The 15,278-nt window shown below is 50.8% G+C and overlaps 5 protein-coding genes across 5 annotated transcripts; 4 read left to right on the top strand and 1 right to left on the bottom strand.

Moving 5' to 3' along the window:
- Positions 1-1,854: 1,854 nt before the first annotated feature.
- AUEXF2481DRAFT_28884 (uncharacterized protein) lies at positions 1,855-2,775 on the top strand (the record flags this gene model as incomplete). Its single annotated transcript, XM_013489058.1, has 1 exon — positions 1,855-2,775. One exon carries the CDS (start codon positions 1,855-1,857, stop codon positions 2,773-2,775), a length of 921 nt encoding a protein of 306 aa, XP_013344512.1.
- Positions 2,776-3,075: 300 nt separating this feature from the next.
- On the bottom strand, positions 3,076-4,322 carry AUEXF2481DRAFT_64820 (uncharacterized protein; the record flags this gene model as incomplete). The annotated part of the gene is made up of 3 exons (XM_013489194.1): positions 3,076-3,989; positions 4,058-4,152; positions 4,213-4,322. 3 exons carry the CDS (start codon positions 4,320-4,322, stop codon positions 3,076-3,078), a joined length of 1,119 nt encoding a protein of 372 aa, XP_013344648.1.
- A 1,431-nt stretch (positions 4,323-5,753) lies between these two features.
- On the top strand, positions 5,754-9,531 carry AUEXF2481DRAFT_28882 (uncharacterized protein; the record flags this gene model as incomplete). The annotated part of the gene is made up of 6 exons (XM_013489057.1): positions 5,754-6,256; positions 6,374-6,930; positions 6,996-7,865; positions 7,910-7,958; positions 8,017-8,913; positions 8,955-9,531. 6 exons carry the CDS (start codon positions 5,754-5,756, stop codon positions 9,529-9,531), a joined length of 3,453 nt encoding a protein of 1,150 aa, XP_013344511.1.
- A 1,513-nt stretch (positions 9,532-11,044) lies between these two features.
- Positions 11,045-12,750, top strand: AUEXF2481DRAFT_667076 (uncharacterized protein). Its single transcript, XM_013489301.1, has one exon. The coding sequence runs from the start codon at positions 11,418-11,420 to the stop codon at positions 12,573-12,575; it is 1,158 nt and encodes a 385-aa protein (XP_013344755.1). The 5' UTR covers positions 11,045-11,417; the 3' UTR covers positions 12,576-12,750.
- A 516-nt stretch (positions 12,751-13,266) lies between these two features.
- On the top strand, positions 13,267-15,182 carry AUEXF2481DRAFT_64895 (uncharacterized protein; the record flags this gene model as incomplete). Its single annotated transcript, XM_013489201.1, has 5 exons — positions 13,267-13,417; positions 13,515-13,846; positions 13,898-14,155; positions 14,208-14,568; positions 14,623-15,182. The coding sequence occupies 5 exons, from the start codon at positions 13,267-13,269 to the stop codon at positions 15,180-15,182; spliced, it is 1,662 nt and encodes a 553-aa protein (XP_013344655.1).
- Positions 15,183-15,278: the final 96 nt, after the last annotated feature.

Here is a 15,278-nt window from a genome sequence, read left to right as displayed (position 1 = left end):
GGAACCCTTTTTTTTTCATTGGTGTGCTGGCTTAAGAGCCGGGCACTGGAGAAGAATGATTTCGGCGCTGGTGTCAGTCTTAGTGTTGAGTGTTGGTGCTGCTGCCTGCTATGGAATATGTCTGTGGTTGTCGTTGTTGTTTTTGTTGTTGTCGTCGTCGTTCCGGTCTTTATCGTCGGTTCCGTTTGTCTTCTGTTCGCGCTTCTAGATCTTGTGTCCCATTGTCATCATCGCTGCTGGTACTTCTTACCATGCGGATTTGCTGCTCCGTTATTCTAGGCTTGTCGCTGACAATCGTCGTCGCATTGCCGTCGCAACGTCTCATGCCCTCCATTTATCTCGGTCTATTCGCGATTTCGTTTTACTTGCTTGTCGACCTCTGCGTAATGATCACTCCAAGTCTTCTGTTGTCTCGTGACTGTCGCCGCTCGCGCTCTACATCTGTGGAATGATGCTCATGATATGTTTTGTCGTCGCTTGCCGTCGTCGCGTTGTTTCACGCTCTTCGTCAACTGTCTAGCCCGGACACTTGCATTCATCTGCGCTGCCAGATTGTTTTCATAGTTGTCGTCATCCGGGCTGCGATTTTAGTCTGTACCATGAATAGTACTCCTTTTGTCCCTCGGCGCCAATGATGTTGAATTCTTTCGTCGTGGCGCTTCGTGGTCAGGATCTCTCATTTCTGTGACAATCGCGCGCATCTGTCTACTGAGCAGTCAATATTATCTTAGCCACGGTCGCGTTGTCCAGAGCATATCGTTTTGCTAGTACTGCCAGTACTGAGGAAACCTTGTGATGGTTTCTGTTGTCGCATCGCTTTGGGTGCCGAGTCTCGTCTCTGATGTGAGTCGCGAGGATGCGTTCACTGGCTCATCGTATCGCTCGGTTACATATTCCGAGGCTCGATGAACGCTCAAGTAACGATTGTAATGATTCGTCAGTCCTACAAAGGCTTCGTAGCTGTATGACCATATATCCTCCAACGCTCACGCGTTGGAGGAGACCGGTATCAAGGTGGGCGTCTGTCAGATATCCACCATCGCTGCACTGCAATACCACTTCTGGGTTGATATGGTGCGTCCTTGGTGCAGTTATCACGAGCATCTAGTGCCAACAATTGCGAGTCTAGCTGGAGGTGGAACGATGCACCACTTGAGGGAAGTCGCGTTCGTGGTGTGTCCGTGGACGCTCGACGCGAGGTCCTTGATGACGTCTTGACGGCGCTCCGTGGATATCTACCTTACAGGCGGTTATTTGTGAGTGAGTAGCTGCAGTCAGTGGATGGCTATTCATCTTAGTCATGCAAAATTGGCTATCGAACACGACCGCACTTGTTTAGTTGCAGATGCTTTGGGGTTGATATGATAACTTGGCCTCGTGTTCCTGCTCGTTGAATTTACTGGGACAAATCGCTGTGACTCTTGGTGACTGGGCACAAACTCAGTCCATGGTCTTTGATACAGTACACGTCGTCTCATGGCGTGAGGGACATATAAGTGGCTGGTCGCGTAATCGGTAGTGTGTTGATGATAGAGCCAGGGTGCTACAACAAACAGGAGACAGGAGCTCTGAGCTACGTCATCGGTCTCGTCACAAAAGTCCTTCCATTGACACGGCGCAGAGAATGTTGTGTTACGCATTGCTATGGCGCAGAGGAGCCTGTTGATGGCAGGCGTCGGATGTCGAGGTTTGTTGATGGTGACTTGCCTTTGAAGGTGTTTGACTTCAAGATGGCCGAGCTTCGTCACAAAGCTTCAAGATTCAAACTCGCTTCTTGATAACGCGCCAGACCCAGCGACTTACTGCTCACTCTTTCGTTAGGACTTGAGCCACTTCCAGTCTACACTTCTTGCCATGTCGAGTTCAGCATCTTCCGATTCGAGTGTGGCACCTCCACAACCACCTTCCGCAACAAGCGGCACTCTACACCATGTAGCCCCAGTCTCGGCCTTTGAAGTCACCACTTCAACCACCTCCTCGAATCTCCTGCTCTGGATCGGCGGCTTAACAGACACATACCATAGCGTCAACTACGTCTACAAACTCGCCCAATCTCTCCCACCCACCTGGTCTCTCGCCCAAACAAACCTCAGCAGCGCCGGCAACGGTTTCGGCATCGCCTCCCTCTCGCAAGATGTAAACGAAATCTCCAGTCTAGTCGCACATTTCAAGGACACCGGCAAGCAAAAGGTCGTCATTATGGGTCACAGCACTGGCTGTCAAGATTCAATGCATTACTTTGCTTCAGAGGACAAGAGGGGTGATCGCGCACAAGTCGATGGAGTCATCTTGCAGGCACCAGTCAGTGATCGCGAGGCCATGGTCAAGGATATGGACGAGAAAGAGTATGAGAATGCATGCAAGACGGCAGAACAATGGTGTAAAGATGCCAAGGGCGAACACATCCTTCCTCTCAATCTTACGGTCAGCATGTTTGGTCGCAACCCCATCACGGCACGCAGATGGGTCGCTCTTGCTTGTGACGGTGGAGAAGACGATTACTTCTCTTCTGATCTGCCCGATCAAAAGTTGCAGACCACGTTTGGCAAGATAAATAAGCCATTGCTGATTCTGTTTGGAGAGGAGGATGAGTACGTGCCTGATCATGTTGACAGAAAGGCTTTGGTGAGCAAGTGGATCCCCTTTGTCAAGGGCAAGGTGGACGAGCAGAGTAAAGAGTTGTTGGGCGGTGCCAGTCATAACTTGAATGGCGACCCGGAAGAGGTTGCTGATGAGTTGGTCAAGCGAGTCGGCAAGTTCTTGGACACCGTCTGAGTACGATGCGTACGAACCATGAGATATAAATATCAATGATGAGAAGATGATCGCTCACATTTTGCGACACTCAAGAAAATCAGACGGGATAGAGCGGAAGTATAGTAGCTAGCATGTGCTGATGGTTGCAAGACACATACAATGGCACGGCAACAATGTTCACATGAGATGAGTAGAGTAAAGATGAGAACGAAAAATCCTTTTCTTTTTGAAGTACGACTGGTAGAGCTGCTTTTAATCCCTTCCCAAGCCTAAATTTTGTCTCAACACGTTCCGACCAACACTTCCACGAACCAACGCTTAGTTCTCGTGGAGGAGGGTCTTGAACTCGGAGGCAACAGCCTTGGGCTTGCCGTCCTGGAACTTCTCGGAACCGAGGCCAGCCTTGGAGAAGGCAGTGGCGTAAGGGTTGAGACGGAGAAGGACCTGCTTGTTGCGGAGAGGGTTCTTCTTCTGGACGTTGGTGCGCTTCTGGATGGCACCACCCTTGGCGGGGCGGAGGACAGACTGGACCTCGGAAGAGTTGATAAGCTTGACAATGTCGGGCTGGGCGACAGAGTTCTGGGGAAGGAGGAAGTCCTTCTTGAGGGCAGAGGCCTCGGTGGTGGAGCCGTAGATCTTGTCAAGGGCCTGGAAAGCGGAAGAGGTCCAGACGATGAAACGACCGAGGTGACCACCAGGGGCGAGCTGGAGGAGGTTCATGCTGAAGACGGGGCAGGTCTCAACACCGGGGATGTTGCGGAAAGCGGTAACGAGCTCCTTGCCATCCTCGCTGGGGTTGTAGACAACGAGGGGACCACGGCGCTGGCGGTGGCGGCGGTTTCTCAGCTTACCCTTACCGGCACGGAGCTTCTTGGAAGCCTTGACCTTCTCGAGGTCGGCACCGGCACCGACAGCCTTGAGGAGGGCGACGGCAGCGGAGGTCTTGGTGATGGCGGCGTTGCTGAAGGCGGTCGAGTTGATGACAAGAGGAACCTCGGGAACGGTAGCGACCTGGTGACCGCGGGCCATCAGGAGGGCGGCGGAAGAAGAGGCAGCAATGGCAGAGGCGGTAGCGAAACGCTTCTGGCCAAGGTTGATCTTCTGCTGCCACTTGCGCCAGACCTTGGTGGGGGCGAACATGCGACCGGAACGGCACATGTTACCGAAGGCGGCCTGACCGGCACGGTGGGTACCACCACCAGAGACACGGGGAATACGGGCAACAGCACGACCTGGACGAGGAAGATGTGTTAGAGGCGGTATTCTTGGCGTTTCGACATTTTCCGAGTATTGAACGTACCAGTACCCCAGGACTCAGCAGAGGTCTGGTGGCCAGCCTTCTCGCTCACGGCGTAGGGCTGTCTCTTGTTCTTGGCCATACCAGTGTGGACAGTCCTGCGCGGTTATATCAGCCAATCGTCCATGGTGTGCCGGGTTTGCGCGGTTCAATCGTACTGGACAATGTCGGGGCGGATGGGGGCCTTGAAGACATTGGGGAGAGGGTGGCTAGCCTCGCCGGCCTTGCCGTCGGCGGAGATGATGGAAACCGTGGGTCTGCTGGTCATTTTGGCGGATGTGGATTGTTCGTCGCTGTCGTCGATTCAAGGAAAGAAGATTCAAAGAGTGAAGACTTTGCAAAAGTCGGGGGGTGCGACTTTCTCGCTTAGCTCAGCCGCAGTAATCTTGGCGCAACATGGCCATAGCTTTGCACATCATCTGAACAGCTCGCACCATCAGCGTCTCTTCACATCTTCCATGCTCATGGCATATATTTGATGAGGCGGTTCACTGCTTGACAAAGTACTAAGGAGGGCTTCAATCATCTTGTGATGACCGTTGGGCTGACACTGAAGTCTGGCTTTACCGAGATTCAAGTGGCCCGCTCTCATGGCTCGCGTCACGCTCATCAATAAGAGAAGTGGATGAGCTTGTAACATGTCCTAGTTCTCGATTTAAGGCTTCGATCCGACTATCATTTTAATCGTCACTGTACGCGCCTTTACGCTCTTGTTCGTGATACTTATCTGGACTGTATCTAATGTCATGCACGCTAGTGTGTGCATGTCTCTGAAGAGTAGGACACTTCCAAGCTTGGGGTTTCGCCTTGCCGCCTGGAACGTGACTGCGGCACAAGGCGTCACCCATTTTGAGTCCTCAGTTCTGGCCTCGCAACTGGTACATGGTGGCGTTGGACGGATACACTGGACAAATCGTGTGGTGTGCAGCCTCATGGGCATATCATTGCCCTAGCCGCGCATGGCGTCTATCTCGGATGGGCACTCGTGATGTCGCTCGAATCATGGCCGGAAGGGTGTTCCGACTCTGGCCATCGAAACAAACTTTGCATACTGTTGCCATGATCAGGTGCTCTCAAGATGAGCGAGTATGAACTGGCAAGGTGGAGTGACGAATTCGAGAGATCCGTTTGCGCTAGTAAGAGTGCAGTGCCTTATAGAGTAGTACATGGGACTGACGATCTCCAGCCTCCAACCCTTACCTTCGTGTTGCTGTACGCATCCGCTCAATGGTCGCTCAGCATTGGCTTCTCCATCAGGCAGACAACCGACACACCTTTCTCGCTTCCAATATCGAAGAGTTGTCCCAGACAGATGACGGCATGTCCCGACAAGTGGAGGCGTGGCTCATGAGGGCGAAAGCAAGGTAACAGCAGTTCCAAATTTTCGTCACGGTGATCGTTCCGACTTTCTTCGCCTCTGGCCCGGTGTATCTCAACCTTGGCCCACGAACAACACAAGTGCCACGTTTAGCAGCTATCTATTTTAGCCGCCCATGTTCGATAACATACATGGCTTCGATGCACGTGTATCTTTGCCGCAGCGATAGCGTCAACCGCGGCGGCTACCCGCAGTATGACTTTGCACCTCCTACCTCAAGATGAAGAGTCATAAAAGGCTCAGGAGATGTACGCACTCAGCTAGAACTATCATATCTTGTTGTTCTGCAGCTTTACGGCACTCCTACTTTCAATTGACAACATGTTGTCGATACCACAGTTGGATAATAGCGACAAAGCTCATTATGGGCATCAATTGCTGTCTACTGTTTCCGAACAATCAATTGAGCTTTCTGTCTGGACGGACGACGATCGAAAAGAGCTGGTCTCGCCAACGAAAGTCAGCAAGCCATGGAAATCAGTGACTCAGAAGGCATACTTTCTTGTGTCTACTATACTGGCTTCTGGAACACTAATTGCTGTTCTGCAAGTATACTTGGAACGGAGTATCCGGGATACAGGCATTCTGTTCGCTCCGAAGATTGATGATCTTCCGTTACACCAAACGTTTTGTTATCTATATCTGCCGACGATTATATTGCTAGCGCTCAGTTTCGTCTGGACTTGGATCGATCTCGATGTCAAAAGGCTTGAGCCATTCGTACACTTTTCTCGTCCAAACGGCGCCCTGGGCAAAGACTCGGTATTACTACATTACCCTTTCGATTTTGTGTTGTTCGTACCGCTGGCCGCCATACGAAAGAGGTACGGCTCTCCCTTGTCTCAGTAATACAGCGCTGACTTTCAAAGACATTGGGCAGCATTCTCAGCTTCTCTGGCTGTAGTGCTCATCTTCTGGGGAATGACTCTCCTGGAATCCAGTATCTTTGCAACGAAGATGATCGAGAAGACTTTGCAAGTTCCTGGGGTCTGGTCTGGGTCACATCTATCGTTGCACGAACAGAAATCTACTCTGACCGGATTGTATGCTCAGTCTGTATACAACATCGCTTGGCTGAACGAGAGTCTACCACCGTTCATGGACCGTGACGGGATGCTCAAGCCCTTTTCTTTAACACAACACAACGACGAGCTACAGATCAACGAAACCTGGACGGGGACTACGACACTATATTCCGTCGATGTAAACTGTGAGCAGGCCACATTCGAGTCAAATTCCATTCTGAGCTCATGGGAATGTCAGTATCCATACAGATATATGAATATCCAAACCTCCTCTCTGGAGCGAGATCAGTACAGTACCATGTACACAGGTCATTGGTATGAAGAAAGTATGGATTCTTACCTAAAGGGCTTGTGTCCCAAGGAGGCAAATCAAACCTTCCTTGTTGGATGGATCTCTGGAGTACCTGATGCCCAGGATGATGAAGAACATCACCAGAACATCAATACTACGATCTGGTGTAGACCTTTCTACTGTATGTGGTTCCAAACAATATCGGAAGTTGATGATCACGATAAACTTACACAACAATCACTTTAGATCAGCAGAAGGTGAAAGCAACAGTAGTTCCGCCAAAGATGACCGTCGTAGACATCATTACCATCGGTCCAAAGGAGTCGCTACCAAGCAAGATACTCAATACCACTGATTTTGAGTGGAGCATGAGTCAAGGTTACGAGGTGAACAATAACCGAGGAAGCTTTCTTACATCTTCGTGGCCAGACCCGAAAGAGAAGATCAGGGCTAGATTTCCAGAGCTGTACTGGGACTCTTTTCTGCCTAACATGGCAAGTTTAGCACTCGGTGCTTACCAGCGACCCACCTCAGACTATCTCAATCGTGAGACACTTGGGAATTCCTACCAGGCTGCTTATCGTTTGTTACTCGCACGGAAGTTGGCCGACGTTTTCTCGACCACGTTTACTGATGCTGATACTATGTTGGCCACACGTCAATATCAAACTCAAACAGTGATTATGGTGCCCTCTTTTGTGTACGCGGTTGAAGGAATACTAGCGGTGACTTTCGTCGTCGCTTTACTTGTTATTGGGATACCTTCCTGGAAGAGGACCCATCTCACATCTGAACCTGCAAGCATAGCGTCAATTATGGCCATGTCGAGCGACGATCCTATACTTGTGTATACAATGGCCAAGGAGGATCGGGCGACTTCTGAAGAGTTAGACGCGCTCTATGGACAGACGCAGTTTGTGCTGAGAGAGGGGGCTGTCGACCGGGGATCGATCTTGTCCTGTGTAGACTCACCGCTGCCGTCCGAAACGATACCCAATCCAGAGACCGTCCTGCCGATCGAACTTTCCTGGATATTTGGTTCAGGATTCTTGAGCCTGCAGATTGTGGTTGCTGCTGCCCTCGTCTACACATATATGCGTACTAATCTAGAAAACGGTAAGTGTGTCTTTACGCTTTTCTACGACATGCTAATTGGCCAGGTTTACCCCTTCCTTCGACCTCTGTTTTCGTGAATCAGATCGTCATAAAGTACCTGCCCATGGTTGTTGGTGCATTTTTTCGAACCAATATTGACATAGCTCACCAGAACCCTATGTATGCTGCAACCTCACAAGCGGCTCCAAAAGGGCAAAACCGCACCATCTCGGGCAATAACGATAGACTACAACTCATTACCGCCACAAGCCGTTGTTTTCAAAGTACTGTGGGAAGGAGATATATCCATCGCCTCAGTCTGTTGTGTGATGACGCTCTTGGCGAATGTTCTCTCAGTAGCCTTCAGTAATGTACTTCATGAGCGGACGACTATGGTGTCGACTCCCCAGAACTTCACAACAAAGTATGACCTCTCAATCAATGGGTCAGGTATACCTCGCTCCACATTTGGTCATTTCTATATCGCCGTGTCAAACTCCACCGCTGGAACTCCTTTGCCTGCCTGGACCGATGAATCATTCTTTTACATCCCTTTTGAGATACCCGATCTGACCAACACTTCAGCAAGACTTTTTCGTGGACGAACGCCAGCTATAAGTGCATCGCTGAGGTGTCTGGAACAGGTGAAAATTAATGGAAGCTCGACCTGGGAAGTGTCTGCTGGGAGTTCCGGATGCGACTCCACAACACTGTCGTATCATAAGGACATCCAATCTCAACACCCAAACGCTACAGAGGTTATGTCTTTTTCGAGTAAACTGTCCGCCAAGAATGCCGACCTAGACCGTGGTCTGACAGTACTAGCCGGATGGGAGAGATCATCAACGAGACCGAGAAACGACTCTTCGACCATATCCAAGGTCGGATGTCAACCTGAAATACACGTTGAGATTCGTGAAGTCACAGTTAACAGTCAAGGGCTCGTCCAGTCGTCATCCACTGTGGACGACATTGCGGGTGACCAGAACACTGACCTCGACCTAAATTCAACAAGCATAATCGATGCGGTTCATGAATTGTTAGACTATAGCAACGTTCCGAGGTATCCGTATGTTATGTCTGCTCACAGCCACAACGATTCGTATCCAGCGACTTCCTCAACTTTCTAATGGTTCAGAGACTGAAGAGCTCTGCGATCCTCGATCCTGGAGTTCCGCCACCATGCTTCGACGTCACAGTTCCGGTGCTGAAAGCATTGTACAGAAGCATCTTCGCGATCATACTTGGTGCGCACATTTCTACCATCCTTTCTGAGTCTAGGCAGACTACCACTATCACCGGCTCGACTCTTGCCCCAGAGGTGCGAGTTTTCGTCTCGAAATCTACGTTCAGCATATCTGCCGCCATTCTAGGATTGTATGTGTTGGTGACTATTGCACTATATGTTCGTCGACTATGGAAGACTCTCCCTCGCATGCCGACGACGATAGCGAGTGAGATCGCGTTCTTCGCTGCCAGTCATGCATTGAATGATTTTACAGACACTTCGAGAATGCCAGAGAGACATCGCAACTTGCATATCGGTGGACTTAGACGGAGATATGGATACGGGAGATTCGTGGATACAGACGGGAAGACGCACATTGGTATAGAGCGAGAGCCGCTTGTACGGGTCCTGTCGAAAGCAGATGTACAGTCCATGCAGAAGACGGCGATGGCGGAGTGAGCTCAGGTCGATCTAGATATCTGTCAAGACCAATGCTTTGTGGCAGACAGTCACATACACAAGTTGGTCTATGTGCAACATATTTTCTGTTGACAGCGTTAATTCGTCGTGACCAGGACGTCTCGAGAGACCACGGGACATTGTATGCTTCCAATGAGAATTCGTGTAACGAATCTGCAATGCATGCAGGTGAATGAGTGGGCGGCTCTTGGGGTGCAGCACTACATGTGGCGCATGAATCGAATACGGAGTGTTACAGGTGCAAAACAGGGCCCAACGTTTCATGTTAGCGACTGAGCCCCATCGGCCCCATGGTGTGGATGCCGGCATATCGTGAGCCCAAGCTTTGGTTTCCAGCAGATGTCTTTGCTATCACGGCGATTCATTCCTCGCTCCCCAAGCCAAAGATCAATTACTTTTGATTAGGCGCACGTCGAAGACTTCGTGTGAGCAGTTATCTGGAAGGTCGGTAGAAGACCAGATGGTATGCGCGACAAAGAAAGCCAGATTATCATCGCGAATGCCGCTTCTTTGTCATATCCGCTGCTGAAGCACAGACGCACCGCCTTCCGAGGCTTGTGCATCTCCTTTTCGACCGCTTTCCCACTTCTGCTTCATGATTGGACAAACTTGAAGGTGTATGCTTAATGCGTGCATGACGAAAAATGGCTCTGGGCGGGTGTCAACATCAGTGTGGCCACGATGTATCTCACGACTTCGCTATGTTGCTGCCACTTGGAGTATCCGACCTGGCCAACCCCTTGGAGTGAATCCTTCAATGGTATTCAGTACGGATTGGCAGGCTGTGCAAGTGTTAGGAGACAAGAGAGACAGATCGATGTCCAAAAGTAGCACGTCCAAGCTGGTGTCAATTGTTGCTGTCTCATGTGAATCTGGAAACTGCTGTGCAACTAGACCAAGCTTTACCGCGATGCAGGGGTGGCCTTGACCGCCATCATCCTTTGCTACGCGCGATCTACCATGCAAACTTGCTCGGATGTTTGTATCAATTCTTCATCCGTCTCTCAGTACTCGAGTACCCTGGCTTCGCGCTTGGAAGCATTTGACAGCTCTAGTACAGTCTCACCAATTCAGCGGTGCCTCCTGAGTGGACCTATCTGGGTTTTTACTGGTCATCCACAAATCGATGGGTCTGTGTACGGTGGCCAATTCCCTTCCAGCGTCCAATGGACAGAACTCCACTATGCGACTTGGCTAGGCCACGCACAGAAGCAGGCATGTGCTCGGCCTGCAGTTCGCATACAAGTGTCGGAAATAGGGATACCCACATTTACAAACAAGATCCGATATAAGAAGCCCGGGCCCAATGGCTCTGGTGTCTCCTGCTCTTCTCCATTGTCCCAATCCTGGTCTGAATCGCCTGGTGCTATTCTATCACATTCTTTACGAACTGCAAGAATTCCACGCGCTTGTCACTCATTTGCTCGACCCTTCTAGATTCCCTCATTGAACTTGATTTAAAAGTCTTGCTGTCAGGTATGTTGATTTCTCTTTGATTCTTGGTAGAGCCTTTTGTTCTTCTACCGCCCCTTGTTATTGCTCTTTGCTCATCCCACGCTCTTCTTTGTTGCATTGTCTCCATTGTCTTTGTTCAAGTTCTTTCATCCATTGTATTCGTCAATCAAGACGTTGTGATGTTTTGGCAGTCCCATTCGTATAAAAGTATCCCTCGAAGATTCCATTCGAGTCTCCGAGACAGACACACAACGCCGAAAAGAACTCACAACCAAAGACATCTAACACATTTTCTACGCAGCTCTACAATATTCAAGCAAGTCGTATAGCCGGTCTATCGATATAAAGCAACTCAAAGCCCGTCTTTCTTCATCACACTCTTTACTACAGTATCAACCACAAAACACAGAATGTACACCTCAACCACTGTTCTGGGCTCCGTCCTCGCCCTCCTCGCAAGCTCCAACGCTCATGTTGTCATGAATACACCAACACCATACGGCTTCAGTACCCTCCAAACATCCCCTCTGAATGGTGAAGGCTACAACTTCCCCTGCCAAAGTGGAAGCCGCGCCAACGCCTTTGACGGCACTGGAGTTTCAAACCCTATGAGGGTTGGAGAAGACAACGATCTCAAGTTCACTGGTAGTGCTGTTCACGGCGGCGGCTCTTGTCAGCTCAGCGTCACTTACGACTACCCCCCTCCTGCCGATAAATCCAAGTGGAAGGTCGTCCACAGCTTCATTGGTAGCTGTCCCGTCCATGCCGAGGGTAACATCGCCGAAGCCGGAGTGGACGCCGATGGGCGACCAACAGGAGCTCAATGCACTGGCGACAACCAAAGCGAGTGCCTCAAAGACTTCAAGTTCCAAATTCCTGAAGGCATGAAGAACGGAAATGCAACCTTGGCTTGGACTTGGTTCAACAAGATTGGCAACCGTGAGATGTACATGAACTGTGCACCCATCTCGATCTCAGGCGGTTCCGACGACGACACTTTCTACAACAGCCTTCCCGAACTTTTCGTTGCCAATATTCCCAACGAATGCAAGTACGACGATGGAAGCTTTGTCATTGGTTTCCCTGACCCTGGCAAGTTCGTCACTTACGGTGAAGCCGTTACTCCCGGAAATCACGTTTGCAGGGACCCTGCCACTGGTTACGGATCGACTCCCTCATCGACTGCTTCCGTATCCTCCAGCGCCATGCCTACATCCTATGCCGCTGCTCCCTCTCCCTACATTTCAGTTCCTACTTTGGCCACACCTGTCAGCGCTGCACCACTTCCCTCAGGAACTGGCTACGCCGGCTCTCACAGCAGCGGTAACAGTACTTCTGGGGTTTGCTCCGGCGACAAGGTCTCATGCCCAACTCCCGGCGAGCTCGTGTGCATCGACGAGGAGACCTTTGGCATCTGCGATATCGACTACTGCGCCGTTCCCCGAGCAGTCTCTCTCGGCACCACATGTTCCAACAACATTGTCAACAAGCGTGATGTGGTAAGAAGGAGGAGCTCAAGAATCCACCGCCATATTCCTGCACATGTTCACCACCAGCACAGCTTCTGAGAAGTGTGTACAGCCTTACGACGAGACTAACAGGATCTGGTATCCTCTGCAACGAATGGGAACGTTTTAGCATCTGGGTGAGACGCAAGTCTCTGAGGGTTATTTTAGCAAGCACTAGCACATATAGTTCTTGCAATCAATGAATTGAGCATGTTGCCTTGATCAAATCATGTTTCTATTTCTTCCAAAGTTATTTCGTGAAAACGTGATATGTCTGTACGTAGATGCTGGACCATATGTCTGGAATAGCTTTTCATGGGGTGCAACAGTGAAGAGAAAGACGTTGCTGGCCTTGTGGCTTTGGCGATGACGGAGTGGAAACGGCAAGACCGAGGCGCACCTCTCCACAAGCTGACCGCCTTCCAGATTCCTTCTAGAAATGCAGATTCCACCTATGAGCCTCCTTGGTTTGTTCTGAGTTCCTGTGATTATCGCGTGCAAAGACGAAGATACTTTTATAATCGAGAGGTGCATTCGGAAGAAAAGACAGCAGTCAGCAAGCTACGTCAGGCATCATTAGCTTGAATCAGCGTCAAGAAACACCGCCACAGAGGCTCACAGGGTCTAGCCGTCTTTGCTGCTCTCGCAACTCTTGCCCCTCAAACACGCGACTGGCCATTGCTGAGCCCTTTCCACCGACAACGTCTTCGACTACCCAGACCTCCCTGCAACAACCAGACTCGCCATAACTATGTCGGGCAATCCCATGGAGCAGGACAACAAGTACATCGACAGCGCCGTGCGCGCTGTCACCAACAAGCGACCCGTCCCCGAGATTGATTTCACTCTCCACACCATGGAGGACAACACCCAGGTCAGCACTCTGGAGAGAGTGTGCAAGGGTACGTACTGTTTACTTGGCCGTTAGCCTATACCGCTTCGGAGCTCGGTCAAGGTGTTCCACTCGTCAATAAACCAAGCTGACCCGCATTTCAACAGACGTACAAGCGCCCGCTTTCCACCCACCCACCGACGAGCAATTCTTCTCTCCTACCGACCCCAACAAGCCCAACCTACAGTTCCTCAAGCAACACTTTTATCGGGAGGGTCGTCTTACAGAAGACCAGGCGCTATGGTTGTTGAGCGAGTGCACAAAGGTTCTCGAGAAGGAGCCCAACCTTCTGGAGATGGACGCCCCCATCACTGTCTGTGGTGACGTCCACGGCCAATACTACGATCTGATGAAGCTCTTTGAAGTCGGCGGTGATCCCGCTGACACGCGCTATCTCTTCTTGGGTGACTACGTTGATCGTGGTTACTTCAGTATCGAGGTATGTCCTCCACATTCTTCTCATGCCGTGCTCCTCTAACCTGACATGCAGTGTGTTCTCTACCTCTGGGCTCTCAAGATCTGGTACCCAAACACCCTCTGGCTCATGCGTGGTAACCACGAGTGTCGCCATTTGACCGACTACTTCACCTTCAAGCTGGAGTGCAAGCACAAGTACTCCGAGGCCGTTTACGAGGCCTGCATGAAGTCCTTCTGCGCCCTTCCCCTCGCTGCTGTTATGAACAAGCAATTCCTGTGTATTCACGGTGGTCTCAGTCCTGAGCTGCACACGCTCGAGGATCTCAAGAGCGTACGTTTCGCTGCGACCCATTCGCTCTCGCTCGTGCTAACTTAGCGCACAGATCGACCGTTTCCGCGAGCCCCCCACCCACGGTCTTATGTGCGACATCCTCTGGGCCGACCCGCTGGAGGACTTTGGTCAAGAAAAGACGCAAGAGTACTTTGTGCACAACCATGTCAGAGGTTGCTCATACTTCTTCTCATACCCTGCTGCATGTGCTTTCTTGGAGAAGAACAACCTGCTATCCATCATTCGCGCACACGAGGCCCAAGACGCTGGATACCGCATGTACCGCAAGACCAGGACCACTGGATTCCCTAGTGTCATGACCATCTTCAGTGCACCCAACTACCTCGACGTTTATAACAACAAGGCCGCCGTCCTCAAGTACGAGAACAATGTCATGAACATTCGTCAATTCAGTGAGTGCTACCGATATACAATAGTCACTATACCACGAGCTAACAACCAAACAGACTGCACGCCTCACCCTTACTGGTTGCCCAACTTCATGGACGTCTTTACCTGGTCGCTTCCTTTCGTTGGCGAGAAGATTACCGACATGCTCATTGCCATTCTTAACACTTGTAGCAAGGAAGAGCTTGAAGATGAGACACCTCTCTCATCAGGACCTCACTCGCCTCCTCTCCCATCAGGCACTGTTGCAAACATGGACCCGGAGAGCACCGAGTACAAGCGTCGCGCCATCAAGAACAAGATTTTGGCCATCGGACGTCTGTCAAGAGTGTTCCAAGTATTGCGCGAGGAGTCTGAGCGTGTCACCGAGTTGAAGACGGCTAGTGGAGGAAAGCTGCCTGCTGGTACTTTGATGCTGGGTGCCGAGGGTATCAAGCAAGCCATCACCAACTTTGAGGATGCTCGCAAGGTCGACTTGCAGAACGAGAGGCTTCCTCCATCTGGTGAGGAGGTCAGAAGAAACAGCGACGCGGCTAGAGAGGTGGCATTGATGCGCGCGGCGCAGGAAGCCGAGAGCGATCAGAAGCTGGCCGGTGTTGCCAGAAGGATAAGCATGTGAGTTCTGAAGGTGCCAGAGGGTTCACGAGAATGATGCTAATAATCTTTACAGGTCTTCGGGCTCAGGCCGCAGTCAGCCTAGAAAGTAAAACGGCCA

The sequence above is a fragment of the Aureobasidium subglaciale genome (genome assembly GCF_000721755.1).
Source record: "Aureobasidium subglaciale EXF-2481 unplaced genomic scaffold scaffold_8, whole genome shotgun sequence".
In the NCBI taxonomy this organism is placed as follows: Eukaryota; Fungi; Ascomycota; class Dothideomycetes; order Dothideales; family Saccotheciaceae; genus Aureobasidium; species Aureobasidium subglaciale.
The sequence above is the reverse complement of the archived record's forward strand: the minus strand, read 5'-3'. Positions and strand labels throughout refer to the sequence as shown.

Bases quoted from the DNA above. Each gene is read 5' to 3' on its own strand.
- AUEXF2481DRAFT_667076 (XM_013489301.1), top strand. From the start codon at position 11,418: ATGTACACCTCAACCACTGTTCTGGGCTCCGTCCTCGCCCTCCTCGCA.